Below are 26,149 nucleotides of genomic sequence, written 5' to 3'. Positions count from 1 at the left end.
ACTCCTCCAACTTAATTTAACATTTTGATTCCTACTTCTTCCTCACAATGCTTCTTTGAGAAGCAGATCCAAAATGGTATAAGACAAAGTTTGTTCCACCTGAGCTATTAATCTTGAGCAGAAGTCCACATAGCAAGAAAGTACCTTTGACTTTTAGCCATGGTACCTTCTCCTGCCTTGGTACCTTTAGGCATGACTTCAGCCAAGTTTCCAAGAAAGCCAAAAATCTCCCTTCTGCACTGTGAAAGAATTGAACAGTCCATTTGTCTGTATTCCAGTAGTAGTTTCAAGTAAGGATCAGATTAATCTGATGTGGCCATAAGCCTGTCACAATCAACCCTCAGCCTGCTCCATCAACACATAAATCAGATTTGGAAGTGCAGCATGTGGCCATGGGACAGAGAAAGGCACTGCTGCCAGTATACGGATTGAACCTGACTGAGAACCTGAGCTATACAATATATAGGTTGGTGAAATAAAGGAGACTTCTCAAATATTCTGGATATGAGTGAGACATTTGAGTGAAAGAATCACTTGCTCCTAGAGACTCAAGTTTGGAAGAAAAATCAGTGAGTGAATGAATTTTAAAAGAGGTAAGAATGGAGGTAGAAGAGCAGAGGGTTTCCCTCCCTGTCCAGGTCCCTTCCCTCCACTGGCCCTCATCTTCTACTTACAGTGGCATTTCCTGGGTGACAGAAAAAGAGTAACTAATAGAAGAGAGAAAGCTCAGGCATTGATATAAAGAGACATAGGGCCAACACTGTAAGAAAGCTGAGACTACAAACAGCATCGTGAAGGAGAGGTGATAGGCCAATGAGAGTCTGTTATCTAACCACACACTGACTGGCATTAACTAAATAAAGGAGATTTAGTTAATCTCCTCTATGAAAAAATGTCTGATAAATGTGACCAATCCTCCCTCCCCCCATCCTTTTTTCCCCTTCCTTTCCTTTCCCTTCCCTTCCCTCCCCCCTCACTTCCACTTTTTCTCTATAGTTCTGGATGAAAAGAGCCGACAGGCAATATCACTTAAGAACTTTACTTCAACTTTCTTTCCGGAAGAAGACTCAGAAGATATTAACCAGACGAGCCCAAGACACCGTAAGGATCTTTTTCTTTTTCTCTTGTTTGACCCTTAATCACTGTCTTCTAGTGCCCAGAAGATAAAAGTGTGTTTTCATGCATCTTCCTTTAGCCATAATCCTATTCTGCAGTGGATATCCCTCCCTCTCTCCCAGAAAACTCACATTATAAGATCCCATGCCAATGTCCAGAAGTAATGATGCCATTAGGTGCTTTGAAAGACTGGTCTGATGAAACCCAAGATTTGAAGCTGTTTTCATTACCAGCAAGCAAGCAACTCGGCCTCACTATCCTCTCAGTGGAAGCCCCTGTCCATCCAAGATGAACCCACTTTGGAAAGTGAACCCTGAATGTTATTTAAGAGAAAGTCATTGACCTTGACCCTATTCCCACAGAGAAAATAGGGTGAGATAAATACAATGACAGGAATTTCTTGTTTGCATCTAACACCAAGGTGATGTCTTTTCTTTCTAGGTTCCTGTTGTGGCACTTTATCTTCTATTCCTTCTCTCAAATGTGAAGACCTAGATAACCTTAATTTGGAGCACTTACATTTTATACCTGAAACTATGTAAGTATTTAGCTCTATGACCTTTTTATGGCTCTCCTTTTTCTGGTTAAGAGCATAATGTAAGGCAGGGGTGTCAAACTCATTTTCACCAGGGACCTCATTTTCATCAGCCTCGCAGTTGCCTTCAAAGGTCCAAAATAATTTTAGGGCTGTAACTACTCCTTAACTCTTAAGGAACTGAAATTACGTTTGACCCTTTGAAGGCAACAACAAGGCTGATGTGGCCCCCAGTGAAAATGAGCTTGACACCCCTGATATAAGGATACCCAGAGTCAAACCCTGACTGTACTTTTTTAGTTCTGAGATCTTATGCAACCAATCTGAGCCTCAGTTTCCTTATGTATAAAATGGAGATAATTGTAGAATCTGCCATATAGGTTTGTTGTATTTATTAAGTTTATATATGCAATGTACTTGCACTGAGCAGTGCTTGGCACCCACAGTTAAATGTATATGTGTTAATACATATTATTGTTATCAGTATTATAAACAATAATTGTTACTTGTTGTTCTTTCAAAGAACTTATCTTTCCATTGTTGCCTTTAACAGTAAATGATTGGAGGTACTAAAAAATAAATGAGCATTTAAGGGACTAGTTAGTAAATCTAAAGACATCTGTCTCAGTAGCCCTACTGACTTAAAATATTCCCAGTAGCCAAGTTCCGCTTCATTCACTCTTTTTTAATTCCATTAAGAAGATCAGTTGAACATTAGTTAGAGAGTCCCCAATTTATGGACTATGGTTGAGGAAGGCAAATCTCATGTAAAAGATGTAGGGTCAGTTAAATAATTAATTTTTAAAAATTATCTATAATTAAGTAGCTACACTGTACCCATTTTCAGTTCCCCAAAAGAAGGATGCAGCCAGCAATTATTGAAGTTTTCTTCACTTTTCCATTTATTCCTACTTCTAGCCTCTACTTCCTCTACTTCACCATTGGTTTAAGTTCATATCTTAGGTTTCATGGACCTATCCAATAAGTTTTGATCAATGATGTGCTAGAAAACATTTAACAACCAACTCTCTGGGATGGGGGAAGTACTGATTTATTCCCTGGTGTAAACCTTTCCACCATGGCCTATTTCAAGCTACTGATATAATGCTATTGAATGCAGAGTTGGAAAGTGATAGGCATAATCAGCTGACATGAGCTGGTCCAAACCGGCTCCAACACACCATTGGTTTTTGTGTCACCTGAGATGGATGTAGAAGAATAAAAAACCTGCATGATATATATATCCTCTTTTATAATCTTTTCTCCCAAATGTGTGGTCACTTTGCTCTTTGATGTGAAAGCACTACAAAGGAGTTCAGATATTTCTAAAAACAGTACAGCAGACTTCACTGCCTTACATTTTTATCTGAGATACTCAAAATTTCTTTATGAAAATAAATCAGTGACTCTATTTTTTTTATCATATGTGGAAAAATATTGGCCATTCATATCTGGGCCGCCAAAGATGACTTCTTTATTATGAGTCCCAATCCCATTGAATCCTCCCTAAAAGTTTGCTGCCCTCTTTTACAGCTCACAAAGGTAATTGTTAACCCAATAAGACATCTACATATGCATCTCAAAAACATTAAGGCTTATGTCCAATGTAGAGGAGGCCTTTTCTCAGTGTTTTTTTATCATGCATATGAAGCCCAGTAGTAATGCCACTTCTTTTTTGCACCAATGTCTGTCCTCCTCTTCCCTTTGCCTAATTTCAGACGTTTCAAAGAAAAGTGCGTCATGAACAACTATTTTGGAATTGGACTGGATGCTAAAATTTCTCTGGAATTCAACACCAGAAGAGATGAACACCCAGGACAATACAAGTAAGGAAAAGAAACTCCCCTTCCTATGTAAAACAGACAATCACCATTCATACATATGTATATTTGTATATCCCCTACCTCTCAGACAAGCAACAGAAAGAAAAAGGTTCTTTGGAAGTAAAACACATTAGTCCCTGGGTTATCCTAATAGGACAGCTTGCCCCAAATGTTGACCTGGTCTGCGATGACTCCACACTGGCATCCTGAACGTGCACTGCCTTCATAGTCTAAATCTGTGGGTTGCTGTGTCAACACGGCTAACACTGTTATTAAAAACAGATTACATTGACAGAGTGAACAAAATGCCTATCTTTGTCCTGTCTGTGAGTACTTGACAAGGTCCTAATAGTGGCTTCAGGTCTGTTTTTTCTTGGCAGGGCTGCAAAATATCAACCAGCTACTTCTTGTTATTACTAACCTGGTTCCCTTGGACCAACTGACTTTTATCCCACCCATTGTTGGCCCACTTTGCACCTTTTGGCACTTGTGTACTATAGGAATACCTTAACACAGCTTCAGAGTTATTGTGGTAAATTGAAACCACATCCCCACCACCACTAACCCTGCCACCTACCACCAGCCACAAGAACCTCTTTCTGGTGGCCTTGGCTGAGGAATAAATACTTTATCAGAAATGTGGTTTGTGAATACCCTTTCCAAGTTACTCATCCTTTTTATTGCTGCTTGTTTTTTCATTTTCTAAATGTTATCTTTTGAAATACAAAAGTTTTGAATTTTAATGAGATCCAATCGATCATTTTTTTTCTTTTATAAACCATGCTTTTGATGCATTATCTAAGAAATCTGGGCTTAACCCAAAGTCTTAAAAATTTGCTTCTGCCCTGGTTGTGTGGCTCAGTTGATTGGAACATTGCCCCACACACCAAAAGGTTATAGTTTGATCCCTGATCAGAGCACCTAAGTGGCGGGTTCAGTCCCCAGTTGTGGCATGTATTGGAAGAAACCAATCAGTCTCTCTCTCTCTCTCTCTCTCTCTCTCTCTCTCTCTCTCTCTCTCCCTTCTCTCCCTTCCTCCATCCCTCCTATTCCTTTCTCTCTAAAAAATCAATAAACATATCCTCAGGTGATGATTTTTTTAAAATTTTTTCTCCCAAGTTTAAAATTTTTTTCTTGTTTTAGGTCTTAAATTTAAGTCTATAACCTACTTTGAGTTAATTTTTGTGTATGGTATTAGGTAAGGGTCTAACATCATCTTTTGGCACATGTATATCCAATTACAACAGCACCATTTTTTAAAGCTATTCCTTCCTCCAATGAGTGGTGTTGGCACATTTGTCAACAATCAAAACACCCATAAATGCGAGGAGGTTTTTCTAGATTCTCAAATCTATTCCATTGACCTATGTGTTTATCCTATGCAAATACCACACTAACTTGGTAAGTACAGCTTTGTAGTTAGTTTTGAAATTGAGAGATGAAAGTTCTCCAAGTTTGTTCTTTTTCAGAATTGTCCTGGTTGTTCTAGGTATTGTACATTTCTATATAACAAAACTATTTATATCAATAAGAAAACTAAAGTGTCTAGGTCCCACATTTGCATGCAGATAAACCAGGAGGAACACCTGGGGAGCAAGACAGACCATACAACCTGGGGTTCCAGTGCAGGGAAATGAAGTTTCAAAACTTCTGACTGATAAAATCTGTGGGGGTTGCAGCAGTGGGAGAAACTCCCAGCCTCACAAGAGAGTTTGTTGGAGAGATCCACAGGATCCACCCATCCTGGAATCAGCACAAGAAGGGCCCAACTTACTTGTGGGTAGTGGAGGAACTGACCTAAAGCCAGCTAAGACCTGAGCAAGTGGCATTGTCCCCTCTCTGACCCTTCCCCCAAATATAGTACCACAACACAGAGATGTGGGTTGCCTTTCCCTGGCTAATACCTAAGGCTTTTCACCTTACTGCATAACGGACATGCCAAGACAAAAAAATATATATGGTCCAAATGAAAGAACAGATCAAAGTTCCAAAAGTAGAACTAAGCAATGAAGACATAGCCAATCTATCAGATGCAGAGTTCAAAACACTGGTAATCAGAATGATCACAGAAATGGTTGAGTATGGTGAAAAAATAGAGAAAGAAGCAAAGGCTATGCAAAGTGAAATAAAGGAAAAAGCACAGGGAACCAACAGTGATGAGCAGGAAACCAGGACTGAAATCAACAATTTGGAGCAGAAAGAAAAATTAAACATTCAACCAGAACAGAATGAAGAAACAACTATTTATAAAAGTGAGGAGAGAGTTAGGAGCCTCTGGGAGAACTTTAAACATTCCAACATCTGAATAATAGGTGTGCCAGAAGGAGAAGAGAAAGAGGGAGAAACTGAAAACTTACCTGAACAAATAATGAAGGAGAACTTTCCTAATCTGGCAAAGGAAATAGACTTCTAAGAAGTCCAGGAAGCTCAGAGAGTCCCAAAGAAGTTGGACCCAAGGAAGTACACACCAAGGCACATCAGAATTACATTACCCAACATGAAAGATAAGGAGAGAATCTTAAAAGCAGCAAGAGATATGGAGACAATTACTTCAAAGGAGTACCCATAAGACTATCAGCTGATTAGACTGAGCTGATAAGACTATCAGCTCAAAAGTAACCTTACAGGCAAGAAGGGGCTGGAAAGAAGTATTCCATGTCATGAAAGGCAAGGACCTAGATCCAAGATGACTCTCTCCAGCAAAGTTGTCATTTAGAATGGGAGAATAGATAAAGTGCTTCCCAGATAAGGTCAAGCTAAAGGAGTTCATCATCACCAAACCCTTATTATATGAAATGTTGAAGAGACTTACCCAAGAAAAAGAAGGTGCTCAAAACTATGAACAGTAAAATGACAACAAACTCACAACTATCAACAACTGAACCTAAAAACAAAAACAAACTAAGCAAACAACTAGAGTGGAAACAGAATCACAGAAATGGAGATCACATAGAGGGTTATCAGTGAGGTGGGTGAGGGGGTACAATGGGGGATAAAGTACAGAGAATAAGAAACATAAATGATAGATACAAAATACACAGGGGGAGGTTAAGAATACTATAAGAAATAAAGAAGCCAAAGAACTTAATATGCATGACCCATGGACATGCTGGTGGGAGGGGTGGTGCAGGATGGAGGGGAATAAAGAGAGAAAAAAATGAAACAACTGTAATAGCATAATTAATAAAATATAAGTGGAACCTAATCAACAAAACAAATAAGCAAGCAAAATATAACCAGAAACATTGAATTAAATAACAAACTGACAGTAACCAGAGGGGAGGGGAAAGAGGGATAATGGAGGAAAATAGGGGAAGGCCCATGAAGGAACATGTATGAAGGACACATGGACAAAGCCAAAGGGGATAGGTTAGAGGGTGGGAGGTGGGGATGAGTGGGGTGGGTGGCCCAGGTGGGGTGAAAATGGAGACAACTGTACTTGAACAAAAATTTTTAAAAAACTAAAGTGCCCAAAGAACTTGTGCTTTTAAACAAAGTCCAAATAATGTTGTGCTAACCTTCTTATACTCATGCCCTGTTGTGGCTCATTTCTGTGGCTCTACTTTAAAAATAAAAGCTCATACACACAGACAACAGTATGGTGGTTATCAGAGAAGTGGAGTAGAGGTTAATAAAGGATACAGGGGGTCAAATACAGTGCGATAGAAGATTTTATTTTGGGTGGTAGGCACACAATACAATGTACAGATCATGCATCATAGAATTATAAACTTGAAACCTATATAATTTTATTAACCAATGTCATTCCAATACATTTAATTTAAAAATAAATAAAAATAAAAACTCATGGTAAACTCTGCCCAACCTTTCTAGTGATTGTATACTTCCTGCCTGTTTTTATCGGGGATCCCACAATCAACAGGACTCTGTCCTTTCCACCTCCATCCTGAGTCTCCTGATATCCTTACATGTCCCATATTCTCTCCACTGGCTCCTCCTCTATAATCTACCTAGTAAACTTGGCTCTAATTCTCTAGCACTGAGTTAAGTGTTTGGAAATAGACCTTAGAAAGTCCCTCCACTTTGCCAGAAAAGTTATGCTTCAAAGAAACTGCAGTTGAAGAGTCATATGTTTCAAATGAAATTTATTCCAATTACCTAATATCTTGAGCTCCTGCAGTAGCACTTGCCAGGGTAGGTAGTGTCTACCAGCCAGTCATGCTCATAGCTTCCTTTGAGCATTACTTTCTAAATATTGGCTGTCTCTTCCAAGTCTGAATCAATATAAGCAGCAAGAAAATAGTGACAAATTTACCTATCAATGAAATGCTGAAGCTTCAAGGGGACCCAGGAACCCATTCCAGCAGGTGTTTGAATAGGGATACCAGTTACATCATCCTAGCATCCCCTCTTGTGTCATTACAATTCAGTATGACTCCCCTCTATATGAAGGCATTTGAAGAATAAAATTATGTCCCTTCTTGCTTTTCCTCATCCATTTATCTTTATATTATTCACGCTGTTGTTACCTTTCTCTACCCATATTTTCCTGCAGTAGCCGCCTTAAGAACAAGATGTGGTATGGCCTTTTGGGAAGCAAAGAACTTTTGCAGCACTCTTACAGGAAACTGGAAGAACGGGTGCACCTGGAGGTTAGTGAGGAAAAGAGTAATTCTTCTTGGGCATAGAAAAAAAATCTCATGACTTTGGGAACCACCATGCACCTATATTCTTGGTTCTCCCTGAGCTTTCCTTGCCCACAACTGATGTGAGGAAGGCATAAAGATAAATTCCACTTTTATGGTTGAGAAAATGATAGCATGAAGAGAAGACAGAGCTCTACCTCCATCTCTGTAATGTCCCTTTACATTTGTATCTTTCAGTGTGATGGAGAAGCCATATCCTTGCCAAACCTGCAAGGCATTGTAGTGCTCAACATTACCAGCTATGCGGGAGGCATCAACTTCTGGGGAAGCAACACAGCAACCACAGTAAGTATGGAACAAGGAACAGGAAGGAAGAAAGGCTTCACTCTTCTAAGGTCTCTCAAAAAGGAGAGCTGGACTAACTGGAGTAGAAAGTGGACAATGAGGGGAGAGGAGGTAGGCTGGAAACCTTTATTAGTAGCAGCTATATAAGCAGTTTTTAAAAAGGCATTTAGCATTTCAGAGCACAAAAAAAGAATCAACTAAAGACCTCAGGATCAGATTAATACTTAGGTATTGCCTGGACTTTGAATTTTCCATTCCTCGGGCCTGACAGATCTTTGAAAGGTTACCTGCTTTTTTCTCCACGGAGGTCTGTCAGTAAAATCTACTGATAAATTGGCCATGACCCTTTTCCTCTGAGCTCACTCAAGAAGGCCATGAGGCCAATGGGGTTGGCCTTGGGTGTTTAAGATGCTGGGTTGAACACAGAGGGAACAAGCTCAGAGGTGAGATCTCAAAAGGCACTAAAAGTTATATCAGTGCCCCTTTCCCAAATTGGCTCCCTGATCTCATCTTTCCCCTTTTAATATATAGATACTCCACTATTCATGAGCTAGAAAAATTCTCACTAGGAGCCTTCAAAGCATTTCTGCTTGTAATAATCAAGGTATGATTTCTTAAGGGCATATGTGACACAGTTCTTCCTCTTCAGGAATACCAGGCTCCTGCAATAGATGATGGGAAGCTGGAGGTTGTGGCGATCTTTGGGTCCATACAGATGGCAATGTCCCGTATCATCAATCTACATCATCATCGCATTGCCCAGGTAGGCAGGGGCCAAATGAGCACCAGAAAGAGACTGAGCTCTGTGGCTACAACCCAGGATATGGAGTTGTCCCAGGAATTAACTGGATGTAAGAGTGTCATGGTAGAGGGATGAGGTTATCTGGTGGACAGCAAGGTGCTAGCTAAGATTGGAGACAAACATGGTAGGAACTGAAGGAGCCAAAAGCCCGTAGATAGCAGGTATTTCACCCTTGAGGTAATCTGATTCACATCCTTCCCAGTCCTGCTTCAGAAACACATTATAGCCATAACTATGGAATTATCAAATTGGTTTACAGTAGTTGCCTCATTTTCTGACCCATCTTCCCTCCTCTTCTCTGGCAGTGCCGTGAGGTGATGATAACCATTGATGGTGAAGAAGGTATTCCAGTGCAGGTGGATGGGGAGGCCTGGGTTCAGAGTCCAGGCCTTATCAAGATTAGATATAAGAATGCTGCCCAGATGCTGACAAGAGATCGGGTAAGAAAGGAAAGTGTAGCCTTGGGCTCCTACGTTGTCTCATCTACCACTCACTGAGTATTGAATACTTCCAGTTAAGCAGAATTCCTCAAAGGGATGTCTGCTTGCTACTTGTATCAGAATCGATACCTTGGATGCTTGATAGAAATACACATTTCTGGGCCCCACAACAAGACCCAATGATTCAGAATGGGAATGGGTAGTTCCTTGGAACTTGCATTTGTAAACAAGACCCTGAAACATTCTGATATATACTGACATTTTCAAACCACTGTATAAGAATGTATGATTTTGGACAAAGCTGTCCTCCCTCCACTGTGCAGAGAGCTAAAGACCTTGGGTAGTTAAGGAGAAATCTCTCTCAAAAAGAATGTTCTAAAAAAATTAATTGTATTTTTTCCATTACCATTTACTTCCCTTATACTCTCCATCAACAATTACCACACTGTTGTGCATGTTTATAAGATTCTTCATTGAATACGGTCTTTAGGTTTCTTTAAGGTTCCTTGAAATTCTGCATTCACAAATGTCACCTACTTCTGCTAAACCATCTAAAGCTAGAAATAAGCCATTATTGATCAGATGTTCAGTGTTTAGAGGCTTTCTGGCCTGAAGACAGTACATAGAAGCAGCAATAGAGAGGGAGAGGAAGTCTAGTTTATCAACTGTCTACTTTGTGCTGGGCACTTAACATGTATTCTCTCAAGTAAGTCATCCCAACAATTTCATGAGATAGATGTACTTATTCCCACTCTACAGGTGAAGAAAATGAGAACCAAAGAGGTTAAATAATTTGCTAAAGGTCATATAATTAGTAAATAATAGAAGGAAGATTCAAAATTAAATTAGGTATTTCTGACCCTAAAATCCATCACAACATATTGCTTACATTTCACAAAGAAGAGAGCATGAAATGTGTTCCACTGTTTTATTGATAATGGTGCACTCATATAGGAGGGCAGACATCTATATGATTGAAGCATATTGTCCTAAGATTCAGCATAGTAACAACAACAGCAAAAACTAAAAGTGCCTAGTACAGAAGAAACATTGAATAAAATGATGGATAGATGTATAGGTATGTAGGTAGGTGTATGGGGGAATAAATGAAGTCCTCTTTACCCACTATACCATAAATATCAGACTCAGAGGCTGATCTGTCACATGCCCTCTTAGCTACAGCAATCATTAGGATCTACCACTGTCTTCATCTCTAGGACTTTGAGAACTCAATGAAAATGTGGGAATGCAAGCATACTGAAATTCAAGCTGCCTCTCGACCCAAGTTGAACTCCCAGGAATCTCAAGATAGCCTCTCTGATGAGGAGTCTGCCCAGATGCAGCTCTTAACTCAGCTTGCAGAAGACCTCATGAGCAGGTAAGTGGAACTAGACACAGGGTTGAAAATTGTAAGAGATAGTAAGAAGGCGATTTGTGTCAATTGGCTACTGGGAAGCTTGGTCTCAGAAAGGAGTCTTACCCAGAGCTCTGAAGATTGACAGGGACCCAGACAATCCCAATAGGAAGTGGTCTTTGTGCTCAGTAATAAGCCACCTCAGACCTCTGTCATTAGACCCAGAAATGAACTTTGATCTCCTCCAGCTTCTCCAGACCTAACAGGACTAAGAGTGTTTATCCTTGCTCTTAAATGTAAGGAGGACCTTTGAGTTCCTGAAGTCATCTGCCCTCCCATATATGTCTTCTAACTCTCCCAAAGCACACAGTATCTAACACAGGTGAGACAAGGATGGACAACAATGAATCCCTAGAGTAGAAATTCTTTTTTGGCGCAGGTGGCTACCTAGAGACAAATTGAAATAGCAGGAGAGTACTAATTTGGATATCCAGTGCTTTCTATTTTTACCCCAACCCTCACTCGCACCCAGGTAAGAAGTTTTTCAGAAATCCAGACTCATCTATCTGTTTTTGTTTTATTACAGGCTTACTAACCTAAGCAAGGTCCACCAGCATGTGTCTGTCCTCATGGATTCTGTGAATGCCAGTGCCAACATCCTGAATGATGTATTTTGTGGCCAAGACAGTGACAATGAGGCAGGTGCAGCTTCCTGTACTCCCATAAAGGTAAGAGAGCAAAGGGCAGATGAAGGAAAAGAGTCAAACCAAATAAGAAAGGGGATGAAAAGGAAGGACAGGGAGATGTAGGCTGCATGAAAAAACTACAAATGATATGTCAGGACACTGGTGGATAGAAAGGAAGATAAGGCAAGTTTTCCTTGACCGTTACAGCTCCAGAGAGGCTAATGCCATACCAGATTTCATCATCTGAGAGGTAGTCCTCTTTCCTGATATCCACCTACTACACTGGCCTCAGGGAAGAAATGGCAAGTGAATAGAGAGAAACTTAGCCTTGGCCCTTCCTCATCCCAGGTAACCTGTTGAGGTGACACCTATCATTGAAACCTCAGTTCCAAGCTGCCTTTGTTTCCCTCTTGAGGGAAATGTTCAGATTAGAATACTTGAAGTTAAATGTGCCATCCCATGACTTTATCCACTGCCAGAAGATTTAAGGGATACTTCTGATAAGTAACTTTAGTGGTGGGCAAATGATGCGAAAGGGCCACATATAGGGTCTGGGCCTCCTAAAATGCAGTTCATCTATTTATTTTGTGCCAGATACTAGTTGGAGGAAGCCTGGAGCTTAAGACCTAGAATTTAAAGAAGAGAGATAATTGGATCTAACTTTACCTACCATGGAAAAGGTAGTTTTAGCTCAGTGGCAACAAAGCCTTAAATTTACTCTCTGGTTTGCATATTTCCTACACCCATGCAACTCAATCAGTGATGCCAAATGCCAAGTTGTGCTGTCCCACTTCATAGGTACACCAATCAGTTACAATAGTTGACAACTAGCATTAGTTCTTACTGGTTGGGACCTACAGCCACATCCTAGTAGCCTGCTCCTCTCTTCCCACAGAGAAGCCAGATACTGCATGCTTACTAACTAACAATTCTTCTATCTTTGTCCTTTTCCTTACACTCTTCTCTCAGATTCTAAGCAGAAATGATGCAGTAGATGTTACATTTAGTCTTAAAGGGCTCTACGATGACACCAAAGCTTTCCTGGATGAACACTTGGTGAGTGGAAGGGGTTGGAACAAGGGAGGGAAAAATATCCCATCTGAAGATGATCATGGTCTATACTTGGTTCTAAGAAATTGGAAGACATATAGGAACATTTTAGCAAGTGCTTAGCTGGCAGTTCATTCTGTGTTATTCTCATCCAGGGTTGTAATTGAATGTATCACTTCATAGGTTGTGCTAATCAATAGGGATTACCATATCATTGAAGAAAAGTTTCCCCCTCTCCTTTGGCAAATGTGTCCTGTGTCCGGGCCAATAAAAAGTAGGTTGTTCTCATCATACCTCAAACAGCTTCAGTAGAAGGTGAGCTCTTTTGAGCTGCTCTGTATCTCCCAAGTGTCCACATACATCTCTCACCATGTGGAAATATAGCATGGAATCATGGGAAAAGTTGGAAAACTGTGGGTTCAAATCCCAAATCTACTACTTACTAGCTATATTAATTTCCTAAAGCTGCTGAAACAAAGTACTAAACTCTGGGTGACCTCAAACAACAGAAATGTATTGTTCTCACAATTCTGTAGGCTAGAAGCCTGAAATCAAAGTGTCAGTAGGGACATACTACTTTTGAAAACTGTAAGGGAATTCTTTCTTGCCTCTTCCTAGCTTCTAATGATTTGCTAGCAATCTTTGTTGTTCCTTGTCTTGTAAATGCATTACTCCAATCCTCCCTCTTCACAGAGTGTTCTTCCTGTGTCTGTCTACCTTTAAATGGCCATCTTCTTATAAGGATACCAGTCATACTGGATCAGGGGCCTACCCTGATCCAGTATGACCTCATCTTAAAAACCAATTATATCCGCAATGACCCTGTTTCTAAATAAGGTCATATTCTGAGATATTGGGGTTAGAATTTCAATATAACTCTTTTTTGGGTGGTGCAGGGAGGGGACACAATTGAATCCATAACACTAGCTGTGTGAAATAATTTCACCTCTCTGGATCTCACCTTCCCTATCTACAAAATAGAATTTGTAATCTCTACCTTTCCAGGTTGTTGTGAGGATTAAATCAACTATCATACATTAAGTTCTAAGTTGTGCTTGGCACATACTAGTAGCCTAATAGATGGTAAATTTTATTAGTGTTAGGGAAAATGGATTGAGGCTCAGTTTTTTTGAGCTACAAGAATAGTTGTGTGTTTCTCGCAAGATGAAGCCTATAGGCACACTTGGTAAATGTGCTCTGATGAGCCAACTGGTCATGACCACCCCATTTTAGGGTTGGCTGCTAAGGCCATGAAACAGGTACTGTTCTTGCTTGTCATCTAACTATGGTTTATTTGACGAAGGTCTTCTGAGTTGATATTCCAAAAAGTGCATCCACCTTCCGTTTTCCATTTGTACATCTAATTGGCATACTGCACAGGCAGTGGAGAGGCTAAGGCAATCAGGTCAGGCTGTCCCAGCATCTGAACCCCAATCTAGAGTCTTTCAGCCTTAAGCAACAGTAATAGGAGTACCTTCCATATATAGGCAACTCAATGGCTTTGCTATTTTGGGCAACAGGGAAATATGGGACCTTGGACTTCATTTCCACTCAAACTTTCATGACGTGAATATTGGTTCCTGTCAGCCAACAACCCAAATTGAACACATACCACATTTAACACAGGACCTGATAAGTATTCCACATACATACAACCAAATGATACCAGGGTCAGGCAGCAGCTAACTGAGAATGACCAAGTATCTCCAGAAAGACTATGTCATGGAGGTGGCATGGAGATAAGGCTTATTTCTTTTGGGTGTTGCTATTCCTTCCTTTGAAGGAGGATAGTACAGAGTTCAGTGTTGGCAGAGGGATGTAGATTTATGATGAAGTAAACCCCACCCAATAACTTCCATTTCCCTTATTTGGCAACCTCATTTGTGCTATGGGTAGTAATCTGTTGAGACAGGCACCAAAAAATAAGCAGCAAAGTCCTCTAAGTCCATTTGCACATTTACTTCAGAGAAGAGTCCTAGACAAGGTTTCCACTGGAGCCAGGAGGACAGGAAAATAGAGCACAAGACTCAGTCCCACCCACCTACTATTTTTCAGAGCCTGAGTCTCCAGATGCCAAATAAGAAGTCATTATGGCCCTGACTGGTACAGCTTAGTTGGTTGGGCATCATCCCACAAAGCAAAAGGTTGCTGGTGCTTGGTCAGCACATGCCTGGGTTGTGGGTTGAATCCCCAGTGGAGTACATATGAGAGGCAACTGATCAATGTTTCTCACATCGATGTTTCTCTCTCTTTTTGTCTGTTCCTTCCCCTCTCCCTAAAAATAAATAAATAAAAATCTTTTTAAAAAGGCAATAGGAAGCCATTATATTTCTTTCTTATTATCATTGGGAATCATTTTCCAAGGCCCCAAATTTCTGTTTGTTTTCTGTGCCTTTGGGTTTGACTACCAAACCCCCTCTGAGCATTGCTGGTAAGTATGCTCTTAAGGACGCCCTTCTTCTTCCCCCCTTTACCTTTATAGCCATTTCTACCTGATGCCCACTGTTCCACATCCCACTGCCATGTTTATACAAATGTCCTGTGCATCTGAGCTACTCTGTATTGTTCTAAATCATTATCTGTAAAACAAAATCAAGAGATTACTTGTCAGCACTGATTTTTTTCTCTCATATCCCATCCTAATTGGCCATCACCTCCAACCCCACCCTCACCCATTCACCTGCCACCCATTTGTGACATCTGGCAAGGTTCTACTTATACACAGCATGAGGCCCCATAAGGGCCAGGTTGAAAGCAGAGTGCATGCTAGGGGGAAAGTTGAGGCCAGGTAGGGTGGGCTTGAAAGGATGTTCAGGTTGAAAATATCAACATGTATCTATTCTCCCAGCTCACTATTTACTAGAATATGAATTATCTCACCTATGTTCCTGGTTTATCTGAGATGGAGATAGTCTCAGAAGAATCCATTTTAAGTTTCCCATGGACTGAACAGAGTTTATCTTGTGGCTCCTGGGAGTTACTAGGGAATACTTAAGCTGTTTCCTGAACCTGTGAGACAAGCCATCTAGAAGTCATTTCTTACTAAAAGTGAATAGGGGCTAAAGCACAGCCTGAAGAGGCAGGCCCTCTTTGCCAGGAAAGGAAACTGAGCCTATCTCTGTTTAGGCTTCTCCTTGCTACACAAAGCAGACTTTAAATTACAGTAACTATTTAATAGAGATTCCCCCAGCATCCAGCCACCCCACATATCTTTTATGGGACTGTGTGGGATGGAAGATAAGCTAAATAGTTAAACAGATCTGGGTTCTGTCTAGACATGTGATTTTGAACACTAAATTTCTTTGAATCTGTTTTCTCACCTATAAAATAAGAACAATAGTACTTTGGAAGCCTTTGGAAAGATGAAATGAAATCATGAATGCATAGTTCCTGGCATACAGTATGTGCTCAGAAATCAATAGCTGTTACTTAGAGAGACCCCTGTCCTGGACCCTAAACTGTAGAGGTATAACTCAGTGTTAATTCAGCTTGGTCAAAGGGCCCTTCTGCTTGCCAAACTGTAAGCATGTTCAGTTTCAAGAAAAGCCCCAGTATCCAGTTGTTTTTGGAGGCATCCCTATTGAGAAAGAAAAGAGATCACTATACTTTTCCATACTCCCAAGGCCAAAGGAGATACATGTTGGCACCCTGTACTTAATGGCCACTAGCAGGGAATGGCCCTACTCAGGTAGAGGGCAAGAGTCCATGAAGGCATGTGCTAGGCATTGGACACTCATTCATTTTTCTGTTTTTGCCAGTTGAAAAATGCTGAGGATGAGGCCACATTGCAAAACACCCTGGATGCCATGAATAAAGAGTTTGAAAAGCTATCTGAGATCAACTGGATGAATTCAATCCTTGTCCCAGAGGTATGTGACCTGGGGATTGGGAAATAAAGGGGAAGAGGGGTTCTTCTTTAATGTTCTACCTTCCTACATGGGTCAGGACACAGTGACGGGTAGAGTGCAGGGAGTCCAGTAGTAGCTTTTGGCTTGACCTTAATGGAGCCTCTTTCTCCCATCTCCTCATCATAAGCAGACAGGACAAGACAGAGAGCATGCTGAAAAATTAGATAACCATGAGAAAGTAACTAGAAAGAACTATTCTGTGGCAGGAGATGATTTGGGAAAGAATAAGCAAGTTTGCTTTTTTTTCTCTACTGTTCTCCTGGCTTCAATTCCCCCTCCTTGCTCAGTACCTGCTGCCAGGACTAGATTTCATCTGGTACCTATCATTATGACCATATCAGTTTATGGCCAACCTCTGTTCTAAATACTTGGTTCCCAGGCCTTACTGGTAGTTAAATCTTCTAAATATCACATCTCCCTGCTGCTTATTGTCCCTTCACCTCTGGGAGCACAATAGGCTCTCCAGTGCCTTCCTCTAGTAGGCATGGGGCTTAAAAGCAAATTTAGCATGCCAGTGGTGGCTACAATATAGCTGTAGGGAACACTGTCATTTTTAGATGGCTCTGAGTACTTTCCTGAGATCAAAAATTGGTCTTATTTAATAAATCAAATGAGCCCCAAATGTCCACATATCACTAGGTAAACTATTCCCATTTATGATCTGACAGGGTTTTTCCTTAGATTTTCCCACCAAATGGAATGGCTCATTTCACACTGTAGGAATCTCTGGTACCCCTACTTATGATACATATGTCTGGCTCCATATACCAATTAAATGCATGTTGTGAGCAAGCCATACATTCATCATGTTTGGATTAGTGCAACAATCAGTCTACTGTCTAACAGAAAAAGCCATATGCAACCTTGGGTCTTAAAGGATTTAATAACGTTCTCATATGCCTTTGCTGCTCTCCATCAGTGGCCTCTGGGAGGGGAAAACATGCTGTTATGCAGAAAATCAAGCCAACTCTTGTAGTATCCTATCTCTCTTATTACTCAGGAAAGCTATATCTCACCAAGCTCCAGAACTAAGCAACTGGTCTGGATACTGAGAGAAATGAAAAAATGGTCCATGGTCTAAGACCTTAAAATGCGAGATGCCCTAGCCTGGGGTATACAAGTCTTTTCTGGGTTTTGGTATTACCATAGAGATGAGGAAGTAAGGCTCAAAATAAGGGCAGAATGGATTAAAACAAAGCCAGGAAGATGTTGTTCATTCATGTAACAGTATGTTGCTCATTCATCTTCCTCACCTTAAGGCCACAGAATATTCAGATTTACTTTGGCAGGAAAAATAGGATGAGGGTCAGTTATTCATTGATCTTTCCAAGGCTTTGCCTGAGAGGCAAAGTCCTGCGCCCTTCCTTTAAGGTCTTTCTCAAAGGTAATTCTGAATATCCTTGTACGAAGCCTAGAAGAGAGAGGGTAAGTGGAGCCAGAGCAGGAAAAGGATAGATTTCTACTCTTCTAATGGAAGGGATCAGAGGCATATATAATATCAAAGAGAAGAAAATCACAAAGTTTCTCAGAATGTGTTTGGCTGGACTTTCTGGCAACGAAGTTAACCTTGAGATAACGTTTTACTGAGACCAGTAGTAAAACGAGCACTCTTTAGCAGGAGCAAGAGGACTGGGAGGCTAAGCTGGAATTAAACCTACATGATCTATACAGCAGAGAAGCCAATTCATAATGGCTATGTGTGGAGAACCTTCTTTACATTCCACACAAGAAAGCAGGTGGTCTGAGAGGTCTATTTCTATACTTATTTCTACAAGAAGGGTAAAAATAACCACCTTGTAAGGTCATTTTGGAGCTTATATGAGAGCATTTATTAAAGTATCTAACAAGGCACATGGCACAGAGTAGGGTCTGGTAAAGAACAGTTGCCTTCCTAGGACATGGGACTAGTGGTTAAGGGTTTCTCTCACACCTAGATAGATAACAGATCTATTTGCTTTCCTTTTTCGTCTTCTTGCCAGGACTCCAGGAATTGTTCTGAATGTTAGGCAACCAATTTTTTAATAATATATATTATTGATTATGCCATTACAGTTGTCCCATTTCCCCCCTTTATTCCCCTCCACCCTGCACACCCCCTCATATCCACATTCCCTGCTTTAGTTCATATCCATGTGTCATAACTTCTTTAGCTTCTACACTTCCCATACTACTCTTGCCCTCCCCCTGTCTATTTTCTCTCCACCATCTATGCTACTTATTCTCTGTACCTTCTCCCCGCTTCTCCTCCTCCCACTCCCCTGTTGATAACTCTCCATGTGATCTCCATTTCTGTGGCTCTGCTTCTGTTTTAGCAGTCTGATTAGTTTGCTTTTGTTTTAGGTGTGGTTGTTAATAACTGTGAGTTTGCTGTTCTTTCACCATTCTTATTTTTTAATCTCCTTTTTCATAGACAAGTTCCTTTAACATTTCATATAATAAGGGCTTGGTGATGATGAACTCCTTGAACTTGACCTTATCTGGGAAGCACTATATATGCTCCTCCATTCTCAATGAAAGCTTTGCTGGACAGAGCAATCTTCGATATAGGTCCTTGCCTTTCATGACTTGGAATACTTCTTTCCAACCCCTTCTTGCCTATAAGGTCTCTTTTGAGAAATCAGCTGACAGTCTGATGGGAACTCCTCTGTAGGTGACTGTCCGCTTATCTCTTGCTGCTTCTAGAATTCTCTCCTTCATTTTAATCTTGGCTAATATAATTATGATGTGCCTTGGTGTGTTCCTCCTTGGGTCCAACTTCTTTGGGACTCTCTGAGCTTCCTGGACTTCCTGGAAGTCTATTTCCTCCACCAGATTGGGGGAGTTCTCCTTCATTATTTGTGCAAATAAGTTTTCCACTTGTTGCTCTTCCTCTTCCTCTTCCCCTTCTGGTACCCCTATAATTCTGATGTTGGAATGTTTAAAGATGTCCTGGAGGTTCCTAAGCCTCTCCTCATTTTTTCGAATTCTTGTTTCTTCATTCTTTTCTATTTAGTTGTTTCTTTCTTCCTTCTGGTCCACTCCATTGATTTGAGTCCCAGTTTTCTTCCCATCGGTATTGGTTCCCTGTGCATTTTGCTTCTTTCACTTAGCGTAGCCTTCATTTTTTCACCTAATTCATGACCAAATGCAACCAATTCTGTGAGCATCCCAATCACCAGTGCTTTGAATTGTGCATCTGATAGGTTGGCTATCTCTTGGTCACTTAAAAGTATTTGCTCTGGGGCTTTGGTCTGTTCTTTCATTTGGGCCATTTTTTTTGTCTCGTCAGACCTGTTAAGTATGAGGGGCGGAGCCTTAGGTGTTCACCAGGGTAGGGCAACCCACATTGCTGTGTTGTGCTGCTGTATGTGGAGGCAGGGTCCAAGAGGGAAAAATGGCACTTGCTCCACTCTCTCTCAGATTTCAGTTCCCTCTGCCACTTCCCACAAGTGAATTGGGCCCTTCCGATGCTGTTTCCCAGGTGGGTGGGCTTGTGTACATTCTAGGACCCTGTGGGTCTCTCCACTGAATTCTCCTGTGAGGCTGCAAGTCTCTCCTGGCACCTTTTCAATCAGTGCTTTGAGACTTTATTTCCCTGAGCTGGAGCCCTGCGCTGTGCAGTCTATCTCACTGCCCATTTTTGCTTGGTTTATCTGTGTACGAATGTGTGACTGTGGTAGCCCAACTGCCTTGTGTTCCTCACTGGGTCTGCTCATTTCCTCCCTGGGCCCAGAGTCTGCGAGCCACCACCTTTTCTGCTTCAACCCCTCTCTGTTAGCCACCAACTCTGCCCTTCTTACTAGTCTGAATGAACGGTTGTTGGACTTCCATACAGTTCAATTTTCTGTGTGTTCTGGTTTTCTTATTGTTTCTAAATCTTTGTTGTCCTTAATTTTGGTTGTGCAAGGAGGCATAGTGTTTCCACCTATGCCTCCATTTTGGCCAGAAGTCCAGGCAACCAAATTTTTTTACCTTGCTCTTGCTGTGGTTTCCCAGGAAGAATCTTCAGACACTGACAGTAGAAGCCTAAGGTTGAAAGTTAAATTCCCCAAATCGAGGAAGAAGAAGCTAGAAGAAGAAGAGATGCCTAGATCAGGCGAAGGAGTCCAGGGTTTTATTGGTAAGTCTCCTTCACAGGGATAGGGATCATGAAGACCTCGCCAGCAGCCCTGGTACCTCCCAGAAACCTGAAACTCCAATTTGAAATTTTCACGGGTATGGTGGTGATGGAAAGGAGGCTGGCCATGAGCCAACCTTAGGCAACAGTAAGAAGTCTCTTGGACACGGTGTGAGTTAGAAAGTGATATGAACACTGGCAGAGAGAGCACCTGAGAAGTAACCTTGCTGTGTGGTCTCTGTGAGAAGTAACCTTGCTGTGTGGTCTCTGTGATATAGACGGATGAAGAGAAAATGATAATAGGCAGTTACTTGACTGCTTGCCCTATTCCTGTCCTGAGTTGACAATTATGGCAAAATAATTATACTTAGATCTCTCTTCCAGTCAAGTACAACTACAAAATTTTAGTCCTGCTCCAGAAACCAGTATTATTTGATATGCATTGGAGGTGTCAGTGCTGGGTACCTACAGGGTCAGGAACACATTCCATGACTTACCTGGACATTTTTATTGCATATCTGTTATAATAAGTCCCTGGAAATACAAAATTTCTATTGCATTATTTGAATTTTTGTTTCATCCCATCTGCAAAATTGGACTTATGCCAACTGGTATGTCAGTGGGACTAAAATCAAGGTTCTCTTAGTGTTGTCAGTTATGCTGATTATGATGTCAGTGTTCTCTTCTAAATTTTGGGCCAAGATAACTTGGAAATTTCACATACAGTGATAGTGGACATGGGGGAAAGAGGACTGAGGATGTCAGTTTGTTTTGTTTATGAAAAAGTATGAGTTGGCACAAAATTTGGTCCAGCGTCTTCTGGACCAAATTGTGTTTTCTCAAGTCTTGCCCATGGTGTTTAACTCCATAAGAATCTAACCATCAGGAATCGATGGTATTTCAGTCTTTTTAAAGTACCATGGGTTTTCATATTCTGAAAAATTCTATTTGTTTTTGGCTCACATGGTGTCAGCAGGTTTTCTTGGATGGTTCAGAGATGGTTCAGAGATGATTGGTACAATAGAAACAAACCAGTCTGTCTCCTAACAGACTCTTTGTTTGCTCTCTTTAGGAGCCATACATTGGGGCATCTGGCAAATGTGCTAACCTCATTATTTCTATATTTGTTTTTTCTCTGAAGGAAATTTGTGGCATCGCAGATATCATGAAGACAAAGCAAAAAATGATGACCCTCCAACAACATCATTTCAACTGTAGCCCTTGAAATCTGGAAGGAGAACTCACAACATTTAGAATTCTACTAAAAACTCTCAAAACCTCAATACACGCTAGACTAAATTATTTCAGAACACACATGAGCACCACCAAGAAAGAGCCTCCAATTTCATTACACTAACACATTTTTTCTGGAGTCAATCAGGTCTCCTTAGAGGTTTACATCATCTCATTGGCCAAAGATTCCTGCTCTGAGTTGTCTTATTCAGTTCTTCTCCTTGTGCACCTTGAGCAACTACAGTATTTAATTGGGCTAAGTTCTTTATGAATGGCCTGGGATCTACAAAGGATTCAAGGGAGTTCACCTCTTCAGGGAGTCTGAGAATGGTTTTCTCTGACTACCAGAGAACACTGATGCTAGGAAATGAATGAAATACTCTCAGGGAGATGAGCAGAGGGGTCAGCATAGCCAGGCTTGGTTGTGTTTCTCCCCCAGTCCTGCCGCTTGCAACTTGAAACTTCAGGAGGTCTCTTCTTGTTGGCTTATTAAGATGAGAATGAAGTCCTGGGGATTTGTCCATTTGTCTATTACAATGATCACGTGAAATATTTCCTCATAAATGTGGTGACTGCTCTCTCTGCAAATTTTTTTCCTTTTTCCATGTGTGCATGTATGTCTTTGTACATGTCCAGGTGGTGCTCCTGTGGCTGTGTGGGCCCATTGGTTGGAATTCACCCCAATGGCAGCCATACAGGCTCCCTTTCTACTGCCTTGATTCTAGCCTGCATGCTTCCATGGAGTGTCTACCTGCATTCTTGCTGGTTTTTTAACTCAAATGTTTTGCTGCTGTGCTGCAGTATAGATTATGTATAGAGACATAAAGATGTATATATTATATATATATATATATATATATATATATATATATTTTTTTAAGAGCTGAGAATACAACTTGACCTCTAAGTGACCCTATAATTTATCCTGCTAACCCAGAAATCCCTCCCCACTGTAATCCCATCTCCCACCCCCATTAATTTACACACATGTGCACACACACACACACACACACACACACACCCCTCCACCAACTTCCCCAGTTCTTGGTGGAACTTCTAGACTTTTGGTGCATTTTCAACGTCTTTGAAGCAGCTGAAATCTATCATCTATAGCCTAGCTGATTCTGATGTCCCCTTAAAATTCTAAGTTAGGCTATGGAAAGAACAGAACACCAATGCACTAGAGAAGGGGACTAAGCTGTTGTGCTGCCTTTTTTGCTCTATTTATCCTGAACTCTAAATCAGCAACTTTTCCAACCTTTGTTGTCTCCCTTCTCCAAAAAAAAGACCAGAGAGAGCAAACAGGCCTTGAGTCCTATGACTTAGATGCCTGAGTTAGAAACTGCCTGACAATCAAGTTAACAGCCGAGGCCCTTCCCCACCAGCTCCATCTTGGCCTCCATCTTCTAGACAGGCTGTTGGGTTAGTCCCGAAATCATCTTTGAATTTCCCATCTTCCTCCTTCCCTGGAGTACAGAGGGGCATTCAGAGTGACCAGAAGGAACATGGGCCTTGGAAAAAAGAGGCTCTTAGCCTCTTCTTCTTCCATGTTTCTTCCAAATTTCCATGAAAACAACCTGTGCTAAAATTGTTCCCAATCCCAATAAGCATATTTGCAGTGTCCATTCCCAGTCAGGCAAAACTAATCAAAATTCAGTGTCCAGAAAGGTTCTCTCTAGTCTGCCTTGTATTCCCCATTTCACCCTCAAGTCATGCCTTTAGGTAAATGTTTCTTCCCACCTAAAAGAAAGCCAGAAAACTGGCCTCTCCCTACTTCTGACAAATTTAGTGTGCTCAAATACTTGACTCTCCAGGCTGCTTCATTGAGGTGCAAAATTCAGACTCCAAGCACTGGTTTTCAATTCTGAAATTACACCAGCCTAGCCCACTTAAACCAGCCACCTGTGTTCCAACTCTGTAGGGATGAGAAGAATACTAACAAGGGGTTTGTCCCCAAATGTCTGATTGCTGTGCCAAACAAATTAAGAAGTTTTAGCTCTACAAATTCAGAAGAATGTTAATGGGAAAAAGATAAAACGTTGAAAACTTACTTAAGCATCAGCATATGTGAACTTACTGTACATATTTAAGTGGGGGGGAGGCTGTGCTTTGGCTTTCTCTGCATCATTCCTTCTTCCCAGGAGGAGGTATTATATTAAATCAGCAAGGTCACCACTGCAGCCTGACTTGGTTCCTCTGTGGCTGCATGTTAACACCTGCACGCACACTCATGGAGTTGGGAACCAAGTTGCATTGTTCTTAGAAGATACTTTTTCAAAATGGAACTTTTCCAAATGAGCAAATTTAAGAAAACAGAAGGAAGTCCTGGGAGAAAGTAGCCTTATCTTGGCAGTGCCTAAGCAGGGCTCTGTCTTCTAATTCTGTTTGTCACTGATGATAGTTAACTATAATAGGATTCCAACTCTTGTGCTTAATTTGCTGACTTAAAAATGTCTTTGTACACTGTAATACTACTGTTGCTCTGTTGTACCACCAGGATTCCCTTCCACCCTAAGCCAGAATGATATTGAACAAAACCACACAGGTTTGCGGATGGAGTCAACTCGTGGAGAAGAATTGATAGGCGATTAAGCCCAGATGCATGCGTGGTTTCCTAAATCTCTTGGTTACCTCCTAAACTGCTTAGTTACCAGTTTCTTCCCCAAAAGGAAGACAACTTTCTGAGCATCATGTTCTTGCATGCATTACCTTGCAAACAAAGTAAGGAATGGTGATGTTTCTCAAGGGATTTGACTTAGCTTCTGGATGCATGAGCTACTTTGAGAACTTCATGATTAACTCTTGCAGTAATAAGATTGCTTCGGTGGTAGGACAAGACACCAAATCGCCATTTCAATTATGTTCTGAAATGCCATTAAGAGCAAAAGTTCTGGGGTTTGGTTGCATCTTTGGTAGCACTTTCTGAGGGGTTGATTGAGTGGGCAATTCCTGGCAAGAACAGTAGGGAAGAACACCAAGAGACTTGGACTGCCAGTAATTGCTTCTTGTGTCAATACTACAGGTCAGCAGCTATCAGCCCTCTCTCCAAAAAGGGGCCTGTACTGTGTACAAAGGAGCAGGTAAAATAAGTAAGACATTTTCAACTTAATAAATTAGGTTAAATGTTAAATCAGAAGAAAGAGTTGGGGTCAACATAGTCTTCCCTCAGGACACAAGTAGAATAATTTTAGCTTCATAAGAGGTAGAAACTAATACCAAAGCAACAAAACCCACTAGCACTATTCCCTCCTACAGAGAACCTTGATTGGCAATATGGTTTGTAGAACTGCATTTGTCTATTTATCTGCTAATCTGTAATCCATGTGGTTTTCTGTTCCATGATTTCTCTTTCTTCAGAGGCCCCTGCAAATAAGCAGCAGGGCTAGGAGCTGGTTGGGGGAGGAAGCTGGGATATTTATGGGTAACAGAAAAAGCAGAAAGAAAAAGTCCATAAAGTATGCCTATTCCTCCCCCCCAAAATGGAACACCAGTCCTCAAAGTTAACACAATAGTTTTGCTTCTTAAAATGTTTTAATAAATGGATGAACACAATCAACACCAGTATCTCATCACTTACCTCATGATGGGGGGAGATGAATGGTGGTAGAAATGGTGGATGAACTTCAGTGATATTCAAGCTCTAAACAAGTCACATGCATGTAGGGATGGCAGGTGAGAGAGGATAGCTGCAGCACATGCCAAGAATCCCCATCAGGGTGATCATAACACTAAAAGGACTGCCACGTTCTAAAACCTAGCTGTAACTCAGAACTCTCTTGTGGAGAAATACCTGTCACTGTAATTGTTCGAGAAGCAAATTTTCTATAGGACCCAGATTTCAATGAAATTAATTAGATACTGGGGAGTAAAAGTAAGGTAGAGGAATATTGTCCTGACTACTAAAGAGATACATAAATGCAAAAAGCACCTTGAAATACTTTTGACAATACAATATACCCACCTAATATATATTACATATTCCTTACACCTCAAGAAATGTGTGAGTAGGAAGTAGTGTTTTGTTCAGATGCAAAATTGGTGAGGCCTGGCGCTGGCCTGGCCAGTTGACTTGGTTGGGGCATTGTCCCACACAATGGTTGCAGGCTTGATCCCCAGTTGGGGTGTGTATAGGAGGCAACCAATTGATCTCTCCC

At 41.0% G+C, this 26,149-nt stretch overlaps 1 protein-coding gene across 1 annotated transcript in view; it reads left to right on the top strand.

The window, feature by feature from the left end:
* The window catches only part of DGKK (diacylglycerol kinase kappa), a 150,289-nt gene extending 128,309 nt beyond the window's left edge, over positions 1 to 21,980 (top strand). The window contains exons 18-30 of the mRNA XM_037158858.2: positions 997 to 1,101; positions 1,558 to 1,654; positions 3,370 to 3,477; positions 7,991 to 8,087; positions 8,319 to 8,426; positions 9,076 to 9,189; positions 9,534 to 9,668; positions 10,886 to 11,046; positions 11,609 to 11,750; positions 12,678 to 12,764; positions 16,517 to 16,627; positions 20,642 to 20,765; positions 21,904 to 21,980. Coding sequence (XP_037014753.2) covers positions 997 to 1,101; positions 1,558 to 1,654; positions 3,370 to 3,477; positions 7,991 to 8,087; positions 8,319 to 8,426; positions 9,076 to 9,189; positions 9,534 to 9,668; positions 10,886 to 11,046; positions 11,609 to 11,750; positions 12,678 to 12,764; positions 16,517 to 16,627; positions 20,642 to 20,765; positions 21,904 to 21,980 — 1,466 coding nt within the window. The remainder of the gene's footprint in view (positions 1 to 996; positions 1,102 to 1,557; positions 1,655 to 3,369; positions 3,478 to 7,990; positions 8,088 to 8,318; positions 8,427 to 9,075; positions 9,190 to 9,533; positions 9,669 to 10,885; positions 11,047 to 11,608; positions 11,751 to 12,677; positions 12,765 to 16,516; positions 16,628 to 20,641; positions 20,766 to 21,903) is intronic.
* Positions 21,981 to 26,149: the final 4,169 nt, after the last annotated feature.

The sequence above is a fragment of the Artibeus jamaicensis genome, unplaced genomic scaffold (assembly GCF_021234435.1).
Source record: "Artibeus jamaicensis isolate MK-2021 breed Jamaican fruit bat unplaced genomic scaffold, CSHL_Jam_final contig_60, whole genome shotgun sequence".
NCBI classification, from domain to species: Eukaryota; Metazoa; Chordata; class Mammalia; order Chiroptera; family Phyllostomidae; genus Artibeus; species Artibeus jamaicensis.
Note: the sequence above shows the minus strand (reverse complement) of the source record. Positions and strands in the feature narration are given on the sequence as shown.